At 51.9% G+C, this 16,432-nt stretch overlaps 1 protein-coding gene across 1 annotated transcript in view; it reads left to right on the top strand.

The window, feature by feature from the left end:
* The window catches only part of PDLIM4 (PDZ and LIM domain 4), a 40,218-nt gene that overhangs the window by 8,244 nt on the left and 15,542 nt on the right, over positions 1–16,432 (top strand). The window contains exons 2-3 of the mRNA XM_068698477.1: positions 3,949–4,100; positions 12,226–12,310. Coding sequence (XP_068554578.1) covers positions 3,949–4,100; positions 12,226–12,310 — 237 coding nt within the window. The remainder of the gene's footprint in view (positions 1–3,948; positions 4,101–12,225; positions 12,311–16,432) is intronic.

Below are 16,432 nucleotides of genomic sequence, written 5' to 3'. Positions count from 1 at the left end.
CTTTTCCCAGACCTGCTCCAGAGCATCCCCTTGACTGGGGAGAGAGGGTGGTTGGGTTTTCTGAGCATGGCTTGGCCTGGCGATGCCTCCCACAGTCGATTTTGTCAGATTGGGAGCAGACTGCCCTGGAGAAGCAGTGTCCCCCAGCCCGATGGCAATGTGGTGGCCTCCAGGACATCTCCAGCAGCACCACGCTGCTCTTGTGTGGCTTCTCCCAGCTCTGTATCAGCTGGTATTGGATTAAAGGCAGTGGGAAGCACAGGGTAATGATAATTAGCAGCCTAATTTAACTGGTAGCTGGTGTTCATGTCAGTGCGAGGGTCACTGCTGTGGCCCATGTCAGGGTCATCGCTGGTGTGGCTGAGTGAGCTCACTGGGCTTCCAAATGGGGCTGGATTCTTGCTAGCTGGGAAAGAAGAACTTCTGGATAGCTTTATTGAAAATATTTAAAGGTTTTTGCTTTGGGTGTGCTTCTGCCACAGACTTGACTGCTCTGGATGTGTTATTGAGGCTGCTGTCAGCCCGTGGCATGGGCAGAGCTCTCCGGGATGCTGAGTGGCCTCGTGCCTGCAGGGCTGTGGCTGTGGGGTCTGCACGGTACAGCTGGGGTGTGTGAGACAATGTTTGATGTATTTATTCTGCTCTGATTCCAAATAAATCCATTATAAGACGTTTTTATGATTGTCCAAAAAAAATTGTTAAAAATCCTGTGCTTTGGCACGTCGTCTTCCTTGGGCTGTAGAAGCCCAGGGCTGTCCTCGCAGCCTGGCTGGAGCAGGAGCACACGAACAGCCCTGATCCCTCCAGCATGGGCAAGCTGGGGCAGGGCACAGGCACCACGGGACGTGGCCACACACCTCTGGTGGGTGATGTGTGCCCCAGGGGAGCTGGGGCTCTTGATTTGGGGAGCACGGGGAGAGAGGCTGCAGCTTGTCCTGGCTCCGGGGATGCTGCTTACACCAGCCTGAGTCGCATGCCCTTGGTCTTGTCTTAATCTGTGTCCCTTTAGCCTTAATCCTACATGGTTTGTCCTCTGCACCCACGAACAAAGAGGCCTTACTGCTGTCTATGTAACCCTCCCTGTTCAGTACCCGTGCCTTTGATGGAGGGCCCTTGTGGGAACACAGCTCCGGTGACTCACTGCGGGGTTTTCACAGGGTTTTTAAACCTCATAATACATCCAGTTACTCTCAGATTTGTGCACGCTTGATTCATGTCATGCATACCGTGGTTACAGCAGACCATGGTGCTCTCTGAGCATGAATGGGTGCCTCTGTTCAAAGCCCCGTGCCAAGGCCTCTCTTTGCTGCCCCGCGGAGGTGTTACAGCCACGTGCTCCATCCTCGTTTATTTGTTAATTTGCACATGGTAATAGAGGTTCACCCTACCTAGATACTTGACTCCAAACGCACATTCTCCTACAAAGATTACATTTAACATTGCCTCCTTGTCCTTCTGGAGATCCTGGCCTTGGGGGGGGGGCTCTCCGTGTGGATGCTCACCGAGAGGAGCAGGCAGGGCAGTGCCCAGGGCTTCATCCTGTGTTCAGGTGCAGTGCAGTGGCCCAAAGCCTGAAGGGTTTGCCTGTGGCATCTTTGGTGGCAATGGCTTTGCACAGCTGGAAGTTGGGAGAACTTGGCTTGAAGCACTTTAATCTCTATTTGCCAACAAATACGAGCGCTGGACCTGACACGTTATTATACTGATTCCCAAGCTGCTGTGACACTGATGCTGTATCTCAAACTAATGAGTTCTTGGAGCTCAGCTCCGTTTCAAGCCCTCAGTCATCTACGTGGATATCATAAAATGCTAATATGAAGATGCTGCCAAAATAACTTGAAATAAACCAGAAACTAAAAATAGGAAACAGCTAAGAGCCCCATTTATGAACAGCTTATTCTCCAAGGAAGCTGCAATGTGGTTAAGATCAGTGCAAGGGGAAAAATCCCTCAGACATCCAGACAGCATTGAACAGACAGGAACAAAACGCAGCTGTATTGGGTCAGGCTGAAGGGCTCGGAGCCCAAAAGCCTGCTGGCAGCGGTGGGCACTAAGGGAAATGTGTGACAACGTGGGTGCATGGAGATGCTTCCTTGGAGGAGCTGCCTGAGCTGCTGGGAGGCTTTCAGGTAGGTCTGGCAGCTTCTGTGGCTGCAGAAGGAGCCTCGTACTGGGTGAATATTGTGTTTTCTTACCCAGGTTCAAAAAAAACAACGGGACAAATTAATTCCAGGGGAAAAAAAAATAAAATAATCTCTCCGGGGTTCAAATGCCCTGTGTCAGAGCTTTGCAGCTAATATGTGCTGTGTGAAGAAATAGCTCCCATTGTTTGCTCTGGGCTGAGTCACAGGGGAGCCAGGCGGGGAAGGAGGTAGCCAGGCAGGTTTGTGTGGAGCGAAAGAGCTGGCTGGAGCTATTGAAGAGCAAGTGGTAAATGTTGATTTGCTCTGACAACACAACAAAAGGCCTAATTCAGGCTGTCAGTTCTGCTTAGATGCAGAAAGTGATTTGGAGCTCCTCGAACACCTCCAGGTCTGTGTCTGGGTGGCACCTGGAGCTGTGCTGGAGGGGGAGCGCTGCTGCCGGGGCGGTGTGTGCCAGGCTGGCCTGGGGGTGCACAGGGCTTTGGGTGGTGTGATGGCCAAACCCTCCGCAAATTCCCTCTGAAAGTAAGAGCTTTAAAAAGTAAACAGAAGGAAAAAGGTGAAAGCAGATGTGTGCGTGACTTCTTTTTTAAGAGGCTGCCTGTTTAGTGGTAGCATGGGCTTGGTGGCACCACGGCACAGATGGCCAGCACCTAGCAGCTAACCAGGCAGCCTGAGGTGGGTTACCCTGTGTGCTGGGGGGAGGTGGAGGACGGAGCAGTGATTCTGTTTTCTTAATCCTGTGTTTTATTCTGAAACCAAACTTGGTGAAAATGGGACTTCTACCAGCTGACCCTGCCAGGAGGCAGCCTTGGGGCAGGCTCCTCAGCACACCTCTGGACGTGGTGAGGCACGGAGCCATCACCTAAGGCAGGACTGCACCTGTGTAAATCAAAATTAAAGCAATCAAGGTGCTGTTACACTAAATACAGCTGGGTACAGAGGGGCAGAAAGCCACTGTGCTTTGAGCCGTGTGTTGGGTCAGCAGAGGGGTAACAGATGCTCTGGGTGCCCGAGGAGGAAATTGAAGGACACACATGTAGTTATAAAGAGCTTAAATAGGCGTCTTTACCTGTCCTGTCTGTGTTGTATCACTTTATCCTATTGCAAAAATTAAAAACATATTTGGGCTGATGTAACCGAAAGGGTAATTTCTCAATGTTTTTTATAGGCTGTAGGTTTGGCCTTACGTCTGACCACAAATAGTACCTGGACATGTCATTAGCTCCTCAGGAAAGACGTTAAGTTTTATAAGGCTTTGGCATTCCTACAAAAAACAGTAGGAAAGGGTTGTGGATGCTTGATGAGCTGCGTTATGTTCCGTGCAGAGCTGCAGAGAGACAAGTTGTTTGAATAATGGTCAGGAAAAACTGATGTCAAATGTAACATCTCCCCAGGAAGCAATTAGGGTGACTGCTCTCATCTCTAAATTACATATTTATCCAAAGCAGAGAGTTTCTCATACTCTTCAGGGACTGATCCTTAAAACATGTTATAGGGCCTGCCAGCTAAAGGAGCTTTCTTTAAAGAGGGCGTTGCATTGTTCGAATAAAGAGGTCGGATCTGATCATGTCCTGAGGGTGACAGAAACCTTGTGCACCAAGAGCCAGCACCTGGTGGCATTGTATCGCTGACCCTCAAGGGTTCAGGGATGACCCTGGCTGTGTCCCAGCTCTGGTAGCTGCTGTTGGCATTGGCAAAATGTGTGGGTCTCCAGAGAGAACTTGTTTCAACCTGCTTGTTTCAATGGGTCTCTTTAAAGCGAGCCTTCTTTTAAGTAACCCTTCCGTGTTCTCCTGCCTAGATTAACCCTGGAAGTAAAGCAGCCCTGGCAAACCTGTGCCCAGGAGACATCATTCTGGCAATTAACGGGGAGAGCACGGAAACCATGACGCACCTGGAAGCACAGAACAAGATCAAGGCGTGCACGGACCAGCTGCTGCTCTCCGTGAACAGGTAGGTGCCGCACGCCGCTGGCTGAGGCTGCAGGTGCCGTGTCCGTGTGACTGAGAAACGCCTCCGTGGGCATTTCTGTGCAGCCTGTGACACCTTCCCGTCCTGCTCTGAGCCCCTGCTCCGCAGCAGGGGTCTGCTCCTGGCTGGGGAGGCTGCAGGAGAAGTCCTAATGCTGCTCCCCTGCCCTTCCAACGAGGGCGGCTGCTGTTTCTGTCCGTGCTCCTTCAGAGAGGGAGATGTGGGAACAGGACAGCCTTGGGGCTTTGGTTCCTTACGTGCTCTGTATCAGCTTCGCCTGACACTTCTCCAGAAGGCTTGCAGCTGGCTCCGGAGCAGGCGTGCTGTTAGATCCAGTTCTTGATGCATCCCAGCAGCCCGTGTGGTTGTTCTGTGGGTTTTAGGAACAGTGAGACAGACTATTTCTGGAGGAACACTGGTACAATAAATGGGTCCGGGTCACTTACACGTGTCTGGGTTCTCATTTGCACCTTGTAAGGCTCCTACAGGCTGAGTTGGGTCCAACCCTTCAATGCAGTTGAGCTCCTATAGACAGGACCAAAAATCCCATCTGGGAGAAGCCTCCAGTTCGATGGGCTCCCACCTATCATTTTCCCAATTAATTCTTCAATTAATACACATTTGAAGGTGCTACCAAATACATGAGTTCTTTGTTTACTTTTACCATTTCAAAGCAAACTGAAGGTTTGTTTTTTCTCTTTCCATTGGAATTAGCCTTTTAGCTGAAGGCTTCAAGTGCGCACCACAAATGATCTCGTCCCGCTGAGTGCTCCTTATAAGGCTGACACGGGACTGTTATCTCCAGTAGATTCAAATAATTTGTCCTAATTGCCCACTTCAGATTAAAAAGGCATTTCCTGCTATAAAGAGCTGTCACTTGCTGTTTATACTTCTTTTAGGAAATATGTGGCTTCTGACTGGAAGCCTGGTCCCGGCCCATGGTTGCAGCAGCCCTGCTCTGAGCAGGGAGCGCTGCCCTGAATGGGAAACCTGGGTTTGTTCTGGGTTTTTGTGAAGCAGGGTCTGCAATGCCTGGCTGCAGCAGGGGCTGCTGAGCTCAGCCTGTGCCGTGGAGGTTGTGGTTGCTTCTCTGGGGAAGAAAGGGGAGGGAAAAACAAAGAAAATCCTTCATGTAGGTAGGACTTCACATGGAGGATTGTCCAGCCTTCTATCAGGTGAAGTTTTTGGGAGGCTCGACCACCTATTTACACCCAACCAGGCTACCTGGAGCAGGACGAGGATTCTCTCCCAGTGCTGGTGGAGCTTTCTGTGGGCTGTCTGAAAGCACAAGAGAGGTGGAAACACTCATGTAGCAGGAGGCTTTGGTGGTCCGACAATGGAGCGACTTTTGTCAGGAGTTTGGATGCAGTTTTGCTGCAAACAGCTTTCACCTGAAGTCTGGCAGCATTGTATTCTCGTGTGGGGGTTCCTGCTATCTGAATTTATAAGCTGAAGTCCAACTTTTTCACCCCATTCTAGCCACCAGAATCAATTGACGTCTGTTTGACTGGGATCAAACCACAGGTACTCCTTTTGCCCCAAACATTGACATACTTCCACATCTGTGGGTTGCCTAGTGTCCTCTTGTCATGGTGCAGTTACTCGGTTACACGTTTATATTTGGAAGATAAAGCTGAGATGAATAGTGAATGGGAACTTTGTCATCACGGCAGCTTGAAGACTTCTTTCCATCCGTTCAGCCAGCTGTGAGGCTGTGCCAGCGACTGCCATCCAGCACTGCAGGGGAGTCAGTGCCCAGCAAAGTGGCTCCAATAGTCCTCGGACGTGCCTGGAATCGGAAACTGCTTTGTCCCTGCCTAGAGCAGGACACTGCCAGAGATGACTCAAGTTAATGAAATCATCACCTTTTCCATGGAGACTTCTTAATCTGTAACCTGAGGACAGCACCGCTGACCCCACTTTATGGCTGAAGAGAGGAGCAGGAGGACGGCGTCCGTCCCAGGACCTGGGGCAGGGTTTGGAAGTCCTGATGCATAGAGTGGTGCTCAGCTCCTGCTGGTGGTACTGGGATCGTGGCAGTGTGCTCGGTGTCAGCAGTATCTGTGAGAGTGGCTCCCGTTGTCCCAGCAGAGGTTCCCATGCTGGTCACAGTGCAGCAGGACGATGTCCAGCCCCATGCCTGCTGCCCCAGAGCAGAGGGCAGCATTTTAAAAACCACAAGACCGATGCACACAGCTCCTGGGGACGATGAGGAATGGCTGTGTGTGGGGTTTGGTTTTGGGAACGAGATCCTAGAGCTGGTGCAGTTCCATGGTTCTTCAGAAAGCAAGCACCTTGTGGGGCCTTGAGAGCTTTCTGTATCTCCTTAGCGTGGCCTTGCGCTTGATAGGAAAAACTGAATAGCTTGTTTTCTCTGCGGAGAGAAAAGCAGCTCCAGTGACACGTCATTAACTCTATTTTTAGTCTGGCCAAGCAGAGTGCTCGGTGACACGGCTCTTGGACTTCTCCCCTGTCTCCTGAGTGACCTCCTGAATCCAGCTGCCTGTGCCCAGCCGTTAGTCAGCGCGGGCAGCACATCCAGCAAAGCCTTGGGAGCAGCTCTCGAAGAACGCCGTGGCCTCATGGGGTGGCTGTGGGTGTCCAGCAGCTGTGTGTGCATTATTTCTGGTGTCCTCCTGGGCTCTGCAATGGGACTGTGCTCTGGGAGAGCCCCGTGTATGGATGAACGGGAGGCTGCTTGCTCATCCCAAGGGTGCTTCCCAAGCAGGACCCTTTCTGCCTGCCCCCTTTGACAAAATCCCATACGGAGTGATTAAAAAGGCAGTATAGTGTCTGAAGTATTTGATATAACAAGCTCTGTCTTTTATTAAATACACATCAGACTGGGTGTTGAGTGCCTCGCCAAGCATGGCTCCATCCCTCTCTGAGGGTGAGCTGGGCGGTGGAGGGCTCCCAGGCTCCTGGTGCTCTCTGCGCTTTTCTGTGCCGTGCCCTTTCTCAGTGAACCCCTGACGTTGTGTTCCTGAGATGTACAACAAGATTGGGTTTGTTTTCGAATTGTTGAAAGTTCAAATTTAATTGAAAGCTGAGCAGGAAAGTCGGAGTGGGTGACAACCATACAAGGAAAAAAGGAGCGAGTTGTTGCTGTCTGATGGGGCAGACCAACAGACCTGGGTGCCCTGACACCGACCGATTTGGGAGATGCTGATTATTTTTATCAGATTTGCCCTTTGAAAAGGGCTCTTGGTGGGAAAACAACTAAGGATGACTGGTTTGTGTGTAGAACAAACCATCGGTGTGTAAAGCTTTCCCATGCGCTGCAGACAGTGCTCCTCGCCGTGCCTGGGAGGAAACAAGTGAGTGGGACATCTGCAGTGATGTGGGCTGGCAGTGGTGAGGTGTGACTGCGTGGATGGGCTGCAAATAGCTGTCTGCATCTGTCCTAAGCACAGTCTGTCATTAGAAACATCGCCCTGGCTTTGGTTTTCTCTTGCCCAGCTGCGAGGCGCTCTGCTCACGTGTGCCAGCAGCAGTGGGTGGCCGCTGGGGAGCAGGAGGAAGGCGTGCTGGTCTCCGTGGGATGGTTTTGGTTTGGGTTCTGGTGGTGGTCTCAGCTCTGTCACAATAAGCAGTGAGCAGGGCAGTGACTGGCAACAGGATCTGCCAGAGCTGTACCCCGAAACAAGAAGGCTGCAGCCTCCTGGTCACCAAACCTGACCTTCAGCAGGCGTCTCCAAGGGAAGCGTGCAAATGGGTGGCTTCCCACTGAGACATGAGGTGGAGCAAAACCAGAGAAGTGATCAAAAACTGCATCAGGGTTTGGGGCAGATGCATGCACCTGATTTTCCATTTAGCTCTGGGAGGCTGGGGGAGGCAGTGGCTGCAGGCACTGGCAGCAAAACTCAAAGCCTGGTAAAAACAGGCAGGGCCAGGCCCTCCTGTTCCCCAAACAGCAGCAGCCAGCACTCACCTCGGGTGTGAGGAGCTGCAAAAACAAGATAATTGCAAGCTTGATAAATCCCGTCTGGATCCTCTGCAGCAACATAGGCTCAGATGAAGAAGTCGCTGTTTAAAAATCAGTGTTTGTTCCCATAACCAACCTTTTCTCCTCCTGGAAGGCAGTTGGCACGCAGGCGAGCACATAACATGCTCTGCCCAGAGATAACCAGCACAGCAATGCAGCTCGTCCTGTTCCTACATCTCATGTCGGAGCTCTATTAGCGCTCTTAAAACCTTGCCAGCTCCTTCAGATCGGGCTGTGCCTCAAGCGAAAGCACACACAGAGCTGGTTTGAGCCGCTGAGGGCTGGGCACACGGAGGACCTCGGGTGCCGGACAGGAGACCTCGTGGCATCGCTGTTCCTGCTGACGCACGTCCTTGGCGGTGCTGCCCAGGCCTGCCGCTGCCCCCCAGGGGAAGGGCGAGCCAGGAGGTGTGTGCTGGGCTTCTGCCCTCTGCCAGCCAGCGGTTTGTGGGGTTACATTTCATTTTTTTCAAGGGAGCTGGCCCCGAGCCCACAGTGGGAACGCTTCCCTGCGTGCTGAGGGTCAGGGTAGCGCAGGGGGACCCATCCTGGGGAGGATGAGCTGGGTGGGTCAGGATGTCCGCGCCCACATCAGCCCGGTGTTGTGTCTGCTTCTGGTCCCTCGGGTCCCCGGGTGAGGCAGCAGTGTCTGCAGGAGAAGGTCGGTGACGTTGGGCATCCCTCGAGTTACTACGTGCAGAAACGTGGCGTGCAGGTCTGGTGTTTAATCACAAAATCTGTGCGCTTGACCGGAGGCCAGGGATTTCGGAGTTTTTAAATAATGCAAATGTGTGGACAACGATGGTTGTGTGGTAAACTTTGTTCTCTTTTCCTCGCTGTGGAATTGTCTCTAAGGTACACACATGAAGAAATTCCACGCCAGGAAAGCATGCATGTTTATTCCTGCCCCATGAGTAGTGTGCTGGTATTCCTGTAACACACAGAGAGGATTTCATGTGTGTCTTGAGTCTGATACTTAAGAAATAATAATGTTGCTGCCTCTTTTCTCAGTGCAATCCAGTGGTAGCCCTTTATTTTGGTGATAATCCTGGGCTCCTGTGCCCGGGGCTGGGTGGGCCCCCCCAAGGGGTCCGGGGCTGTCACGCCTGCACTTCTCTGAGATGGAGCTTCTCCAGGGGGGCAGCTTCCAGAGGAGGAAGCCCAGGGATGAATCTGCCAGGCACGGAGCCCCCAGAGCCCTGCAACTTCACGGAGCTGACTTGGAGCCTCCCCTGGCTCTGTGCACGTTTTTCTCGTGGCTGTGGTGCGTCTGAGCCGTGCAGTCAGAGAGATGGGAGATGGGAACCGTTACAGGGTGTGATGTGCTCTTACTGGAAACTGGAGAACAACTGAGTAAGTGAATCACAGCTTCCCCTCGGAGCTGTGCGAGGACTAACAGGGGAAAACCGGCAGCTCTCCAGCGCCCAGCTCCTCGGGAACAGCTCGAGCCAAGAGGAACGAAGGGAGAAGCAGCACCACGGCCTCTTCTGTATGTGTCCTGCGTGAGTTGGGGCCTCTGCATGACCTCGATGATGTGCTGTAGTGGGAGGTGGGCAGGGATTTCCAATCTCTGCCCCAGGAGGGACTGAACAGATTTGGGGTGAAATGCAGCGAAATGCACACGCTACAGAGGTGTGCGGCTGGTGCCTGCTCACGCCTACAAGCTGCACGAGGGCGGGTTGCAGCATCCCAGATTGGGCTGGTGCCCCTCGGGGTGCTGCTCAGCCCTTTATAATGGAGCAAGTGGATGCCCAGCAAGACGCAGTTCTTGCAGCTTGAAAGTAGCTCTGTAAATGCGGAGCGAGACTCGCAGATCATTACCAGGTGAAAAAACACTTCAGTAAAATGTGCCAGCATATGCAAGTAATTTCTGGAAAAATGATATTGTGTGTCTTTTTGAAAACAAATTGTGGGATAAAAGGTGTCTGCAACTTTCTTTGTTTTCTTTCGTGTTGTCTTGTTAAGGGGCCTGTTTCCCATGAAGCCCCATGTCGAAGGCCTAGCGCTAACCTGGGTAGAGTTATTTTTCTTAGGATTGTTCTTGCAGCCATTAAAATAGAGCAGAGCATTGTTAATGCACGGTAATGATTTCCACATAGCTGACTTTAATCCCCTACAACACATCTGAAAACACTTTTCCCGTCCTTGAGCCGTAAATTAAACAACTCGGAACATTTGAGCGCGGTGTCTGATCTCTCACCCATTACGCCGGAGAAGTGTGATTAGTTTTTGCTGTTACCTAAACACAGAGCTGGGACTGCTGGCAGCACGAGGTGCCTCAGGGTGGCCACAGTGACCCCAAGGTCCCTGCTGTGCCTCCATCCCAGGGTCCACAGGGGCCCGTTGTGCTGGGGGTGCTTTCCTGAGTTAGCTCGTGCTCCCCTGGCAAAGGGGGGGGTCTCCTCCTCACCAAGCCTCAGAAGGTTTTCATTTTGCTTTGGTAAGGCTGGCGATTTCCCCAGTCCCCTTCGCTTTGTTTTTGAAAACGCCAAACAGAACCTAAACCGTGCCATATCGGTTTAATTTCAGAGCAGCTCAACTGGAAACTGCAGCCGAGGTCAGTCTGGGTTTGTTCCGCCCTCGCTGGAAGCTGCACAGGGCTGCGTCCTGCTTGCTCCGGCGCCTTCCTTACTCCGAAAACTTCTGGTCGCTCTAAAGAATTGGTGAAGCCCTGGAGTTTAATCATTAAAAATGCTAACTACGAATGGTCTTCTGCACGCAAGCCTGCGGTCTGGCCATGCTGTCCTTAAGTGTACAGACAGGATGACTTTGGAAGCTGCCAGTTATCAGTGTCCCAGGACAGCCACCGTGGCTTTTTGGGGTGCGACGGGCTGGGAGCCGCGGCGTGGAAGTGGCGGCAGCACCAGTGCCTTGGCTTAGCATGGAGAGAGCTTGCTGTTGCTTATCACTCTTATCTCCTGGAAGCCGAGCCACTTTATGAATCTCATGTCTTACTCGTTGGCAAATTGAAATCTTCAGGGATTTTTTTTTAAGCTGTATTTGGCGTGCGGTCTCCAGAGCTGCGCAAACAGGAATGTCATAACCGCCCGCTCCTCGGCGGCAGCGCGAACAAACAGCAGGCTAGTTCAGCACAAGGGGAAAAAAGCACGGAAATTATAACCGTGATTTCTGCCAATGCAATTAGGCATTCTCATTGTTCTGAGCCTCCAGATGAAATTCTTAACGTGGAAGCAATATACACAGCACTGGGTGACGGCAAAAATGGAGTCGGGGTTGTTGGGAATGCTGCCGTTCCTGGGAAGGTCAGCTTCCTTTGTCCCAAAAAACAACAGTCTGAAAGACCCATTTAGAAGGAAGGGTCCCAGCCTACAATCAAATAACTGTAGTAGAGTGTTTATCAGAACCAGACATCTTTTTCGAACTGTGACAAAGAGCAAGCTCTTTGTTGAACGAGCTGTGATGGTGGGGGCCCTGAGTCCGTAAAGGCAGGGCTGCATGCTGACAGGTTTCGATACAGGACACTGGAGGTAAAACTTTGCATCAAAGACTCCAGGATTAAAACTGCTCCTTGTTCTCCACACTTGGACTCTGCAGATAATTAAACCAAAACTGAACGCGGTGTGCAGCTGGGGCCAGAGTCCAAGGAGGGATGCTTGGCTGCAGCGGGTGATCCCAGGCTATGGGAACTGGAGCTGCTCTTTGCATTAAGCAGTGTGCAGGCTGTGGGGTTAAACACGGCAATCTGCTCTGTGTGTTGGGCGTCTGATCTCACCCTTCATCCCCAGCGAGGGTGAGAAGCAGTGCAGAACAGGAGCAGCTGGCTGGGGCGGCCTGGGGGAACTGTGCCCGAGGCTCCTGGTGGGAAAGGGATCAGGGAAACCTCCTGGGAAGCCTCTGGGCAGTGACAGCGCCCTGGCCTGGCAGGACTGAAGGCGCTTTTGTGAACAGAAATTGGGTTTTAGGGCCTCCTGTCTGCAGCACCTGGGTGGGAAGGGTCCAGAGTATTCCTACAGGGTCACACAGCCTTCTCACTGGAAGGCGTTTATATTACTGCTGCTGTGTTCTAGCGTGTAGTTTCTGCCAGGCTGTGTGTATATATGTGTTCTTGGATATTTTAATTTATTTAATTTTAAGCTGAGTTTGCTTTACGTCCCATTTCAGAGCTGAAGGGAAGACCTGGTCGCCCCCCGTGCTGGAAGATGGGAAGGCACAAGCTTACCGGATCAACATCGAGCCCGAGCCGCAGGTACGGGGCAGGAGCTGGTGCTGAGTTTTCAAACATTGCTCGTGGTTTCCCTCTCCATGAAGATCATTTGTGTTAGAGGCTGTTCCTTAAGAGCATTTTTTGTTGCTCACAAAGCCCCTGGGAGCTGGTGCTGTTGGCTTGGCTGTGCGGCTGACTCCTGGAGCTGGGCTTCCTGAGCATCTCAGGGTCCCGAGGCCCCCAGCCCTCCCTCAGTTCACTCCAGGATGAACAAAGAAGCAGCCAGGGTGATGCTCTGAGGGGTGGCGTTTGCCTTGTTCCCTTTGAGGAGGAGCAAGGAAATGCATCGACAGCAGGGAAGCAACCAAACGATGAGCTCGGCCGTTGGGAGGACGGGGCTGGGCTCTCCAAGCACCACCAAGAGCTCCTCGGTGCATTCACACCCCTGGATGGGTTGGCCATTGCAGCCCTGTGACACATCCATGGGATCCGTGAATATTTTGCATTCCCATGCAGTGAAAACAGTCAGCAGATGGGGTGAGGGCGTTTGCTCGTGCCACAACGTGATGACCCCTGGGATGGCCGTGTCTGCCAGCCTGCCCCGGTGCCACAGCGGGGACACTGCTCGTCCCTCTGCCCTGCTGGGTGATCTGTAGCCTTGGCATCAAGTTCTGGCCGTGGTTGTTTCATTAATCAATTATGGCAATCTATTATTTTTTTTTGACAGGGTTTTTTAATAGACTTTGATGTGCCCCGAACCTTATGAGTAATGTTAAATAAGGAACAAATGCGCAGCAGTTCCACTGCCAGATACGACATTTCTGAGGTTTAATGCAGATTGGATTTGATTCTTACTATTAATACATGTTACATGTGGATCTTTTTTAAAAAATTAGTCAACTGCATAAAGCATAATGAAGGGGGCAGTGATGCGTTTCCCTGAATCCAGACCTACACTGGAAATGTCTAAATGTGGAGGAGTCAGTGGCTAACCAGGCAGCTTTGTGGCAAGGCCCCAGAAGAGGTGTGGGAGCAGGAGCGAGCAGGTACAGGAGCACGTTCCTGGTCTTGCTCCTTCCTACAGCTGCAGCCGGGTGGGCAGCAGACCTGTTCCTATATCTCTTCGCTCAACGTCCTACTGGGTTCCTGGCCACTAGCTGTCCTCAGCCCTGGGTTTTTGCAGACATCCTTGGCCTTGCATGATGCCAGTGGTGATGGCAAGCCTCAGGAGCACAGCCCCTGGCAGGAGCTGTCCCTGGAGCAGAGCTGGTGGTCATGGATGGAGCCCCCCAGGACCCGTGGCGCCTGTTCGGTCCCTGCAGCGACCTGGTTTGTTAGGTAGCAGGAAAGAAAAGGCTCGTTGTAAAGTAACAGCTTGGCTCCGAACGTGCAGCTCTGAGGTGTGCTTCCTCGCATCTGGAAAAAAGCGCTCTGCTTTGAAACATGGGGAGGCGGGGGGGAAATCCTGCTGGAATTCTGCCCTCAAATTGCACAAATAAATCTGGGGTTATCTTTGCAAAGGTTTGCATGTATTGTCCTGGGCAAAGATGTCTTGGAAGTCTGGAAGTTTTTTGACTTCTGGCTGGAGTTCCCCTGCCCTGAGACATGTGAATGTGGGCAGAGTGACTAAATTCATGTGATTTCTAGGAAAGCGCGTATCCCATAATCTCACTGTAGTTTATTGTTTTAGGTTTATTATTGTGGAAGGTGTGAACCGGCTGATAAGCTCTTGTGCTTTTTGTCTTCAATTCTGTTGTGGTTTGTCAGCTGAGCTTTGTGGAAAACCCCTACTCCGACCAGGAATGTAATCAATCCTCCTTATTAAAACTTTGATTAATGCCGTGACTGCAGGGAGTAATTGCCATTGGAATGGAAGAACTTGGAAACCGGGAGTGCTGCTTGCTCGCGTTTAGCAGAACTGTGAATCATCACAGTGAACTAATACTCAACTGATAACCAAAGTATTTTTTGTACTGCACGAGGCTTTCTTTAATAGCTAGAGCATGTAGAGAAAATGATGAATTTGGTGACATTCACTGCGTCCTAACAGGGGCTGTGGTTGTCCTGCATGAACGTGAGCCACCCAAGCCATGCAGGGATATTCGGAGTAGTTTGTGCTCCCCAGGGAGCCGTGCCCTTGTCGTAGTTCCCATGGTGTGGATATGGCATCGCTGTTACGTGCTATGCCCTCCTGCCCAGCTGTTATTCAGTCCTGGCCACCCCGTTTTAGCATCAGGAGCAGCGGCCGAACCTCTCCATGGCCAGGGAGAGCGCAGCACCGGTGTGTGGGATGGGATCGCTTCCTGAAAATCCCCGTCCTCGGCCGCCTGCGGTGCGAGCCATCCAGTCAAAACACGGCCATGTGGTGCTAATAAAAGCGTGGGATGTTTGTTTTCTTGACCGGAGCCGTGCTGCTGGAAGTGACAGCTTTCTGGCCACACGGGGCCGGCAGCGCGGGCTGCGAGGCAGAGCCGTGGCCGCGCTCCTCGCCGGTAGCTTCACGTGCCTGGGGTGAGCGGGATCGCAGTGAGTTCAGCTGGTAGTGCACATACAAATCTAGCAGGGGATGTGTGTGTCCTCCTGGATCCGGGCACTTAGATGGAGCCAGGGCTGGATCCTGGCCTTCCTCTCGCCTGTCCGCAGCCCTGCAGCAGGCGGTTATCGCTGCGTCCCGTGGGAGTGGTGCCGTGGTGCCACTGTGTCTGTGTAATGTCACCAGTGTGGTTGTCACAGGAGGGCTGGGCACATTGGCTTGGTGCTCCTGGTTCCCTTTCTGCCCCCCTTTGGTTTTCCCTTGCACCGTGCCCAGGAGTTGTGGCTGTCCCAGCCCAATGCAGGGTGGGCTCTGAGCAGTGAGGAGCAGGAGCCGGCCGTGCCGTAACGTGGGATAATTGTGCAGGAAGCATGGGAACGCTGTTTCTGCTCCTCACTTCATTTTTTAATTATAACTTTTCCCCTATATTGTCTTGTTTTGTGGTTGACTGTGGAAAGCAGAGCTGTGGCACGGAGGGATCATGAGCACAGCCCCCAGGATACAGCCAGCTGTGGGCATGTGCCAGCATCCCCGGTGGTGGGGCTTGGCTCCAGATGGCTCCACACAATTACGAGTTCTTCATTAATTTATTTTCCATTATGTAAAAAGCTGTGAGGCTTACCAGGAACTGAGCTGTATCTACAGTGTGGCAGCACGGTCTTTGCTGATGCTATAAAACTGCTAACAGCTTGAAAAGGGTCTTTTAATATTCTTATGTTAACTTTTTGGTCTCATTACGTTGTCTTAATAAGGATGAATTACTTCTCATTTGATTAATTGGCTTAGAGAACTGCTTCAAATTCTTACCGTGCTGGTGCTGCTCAGGGAACTTCCGAAACCATATTTGCAAAGGGCTTTTTGGCACAGGCCATCCTTATTTTTTTAAGTCTGGGGTTAAAGGCCCCTGGAGAGGGGGGATTTCTGTGCAGCCAGGGTGATGCCTGCTGCGGGGAGAGCTCAAGACCCCACAGCAAACCAGCCCTCAACCCCTTGGAGCTGGAGCTTTGTGCAGGCAGTGAAATGTCTGCCCGTCCTTCAGGGAAAACAAGGGATGAGATAATGCCCTGGCACGGCGCTGGGCTCCCGGCGCATGGGAACTCCCAGCGTGTTGGTTGAGGGCTGCGAACAGCAGCAACAAGCCCCGTCCTGACAGCCCCTGAGCTGGAGCCAGCCCCATGCTGCAGGTCCTCGGGCAGCGTTTCAGTCGGGTGCCCTGGTTCTGCACCACCTCCAAAACTCTCCGATCTCATTCACCAGGTGGAGGAGCTGCTCACGGGCTGGTGTGTGCTTGGGGGCTTTGTTCTGCCACCTAAGATTGAATCGCCTAAAAGCAAATGAATTTCCTCAGTGTGGTGTACTGCACCGAGCTGTAGTAGCTGTAAGCTTTTACATGTAATTCTCTAGGTACCTCTCATGTAAGTCAGCATCTTAGCAAGCAAGCTTTGATGACCCTAATATATGAAAGAGGAAAGAACAATTTGGGAATAAAGGGAAAAGAAAATAGGAATTAAACTTCAAAATGTGGCTTTCTTCTATCCATATAACTTAAACAGTTTGCTGTCATTGAAGGTAAATAGGAGCTCCACTAAAATAATGCCACCTTGGGTTGATTTAGGACAAAGTGGGAAGTA

Source organism: Anas acuta, chromosome 14 (assembly GCF_963932015.1).
Source record: "Anas acuta chromosome 14, bAnaAcu1.1, whole genome shotgun sequence".
NCBI lineage: Eukaryota > Metazoa > Chordata > Aves > Anseriformes > Anatidae > Anas > Anas acuta.
This window is presented reverse-complemented; position numbering and strand designations above follow the sequence as displayed.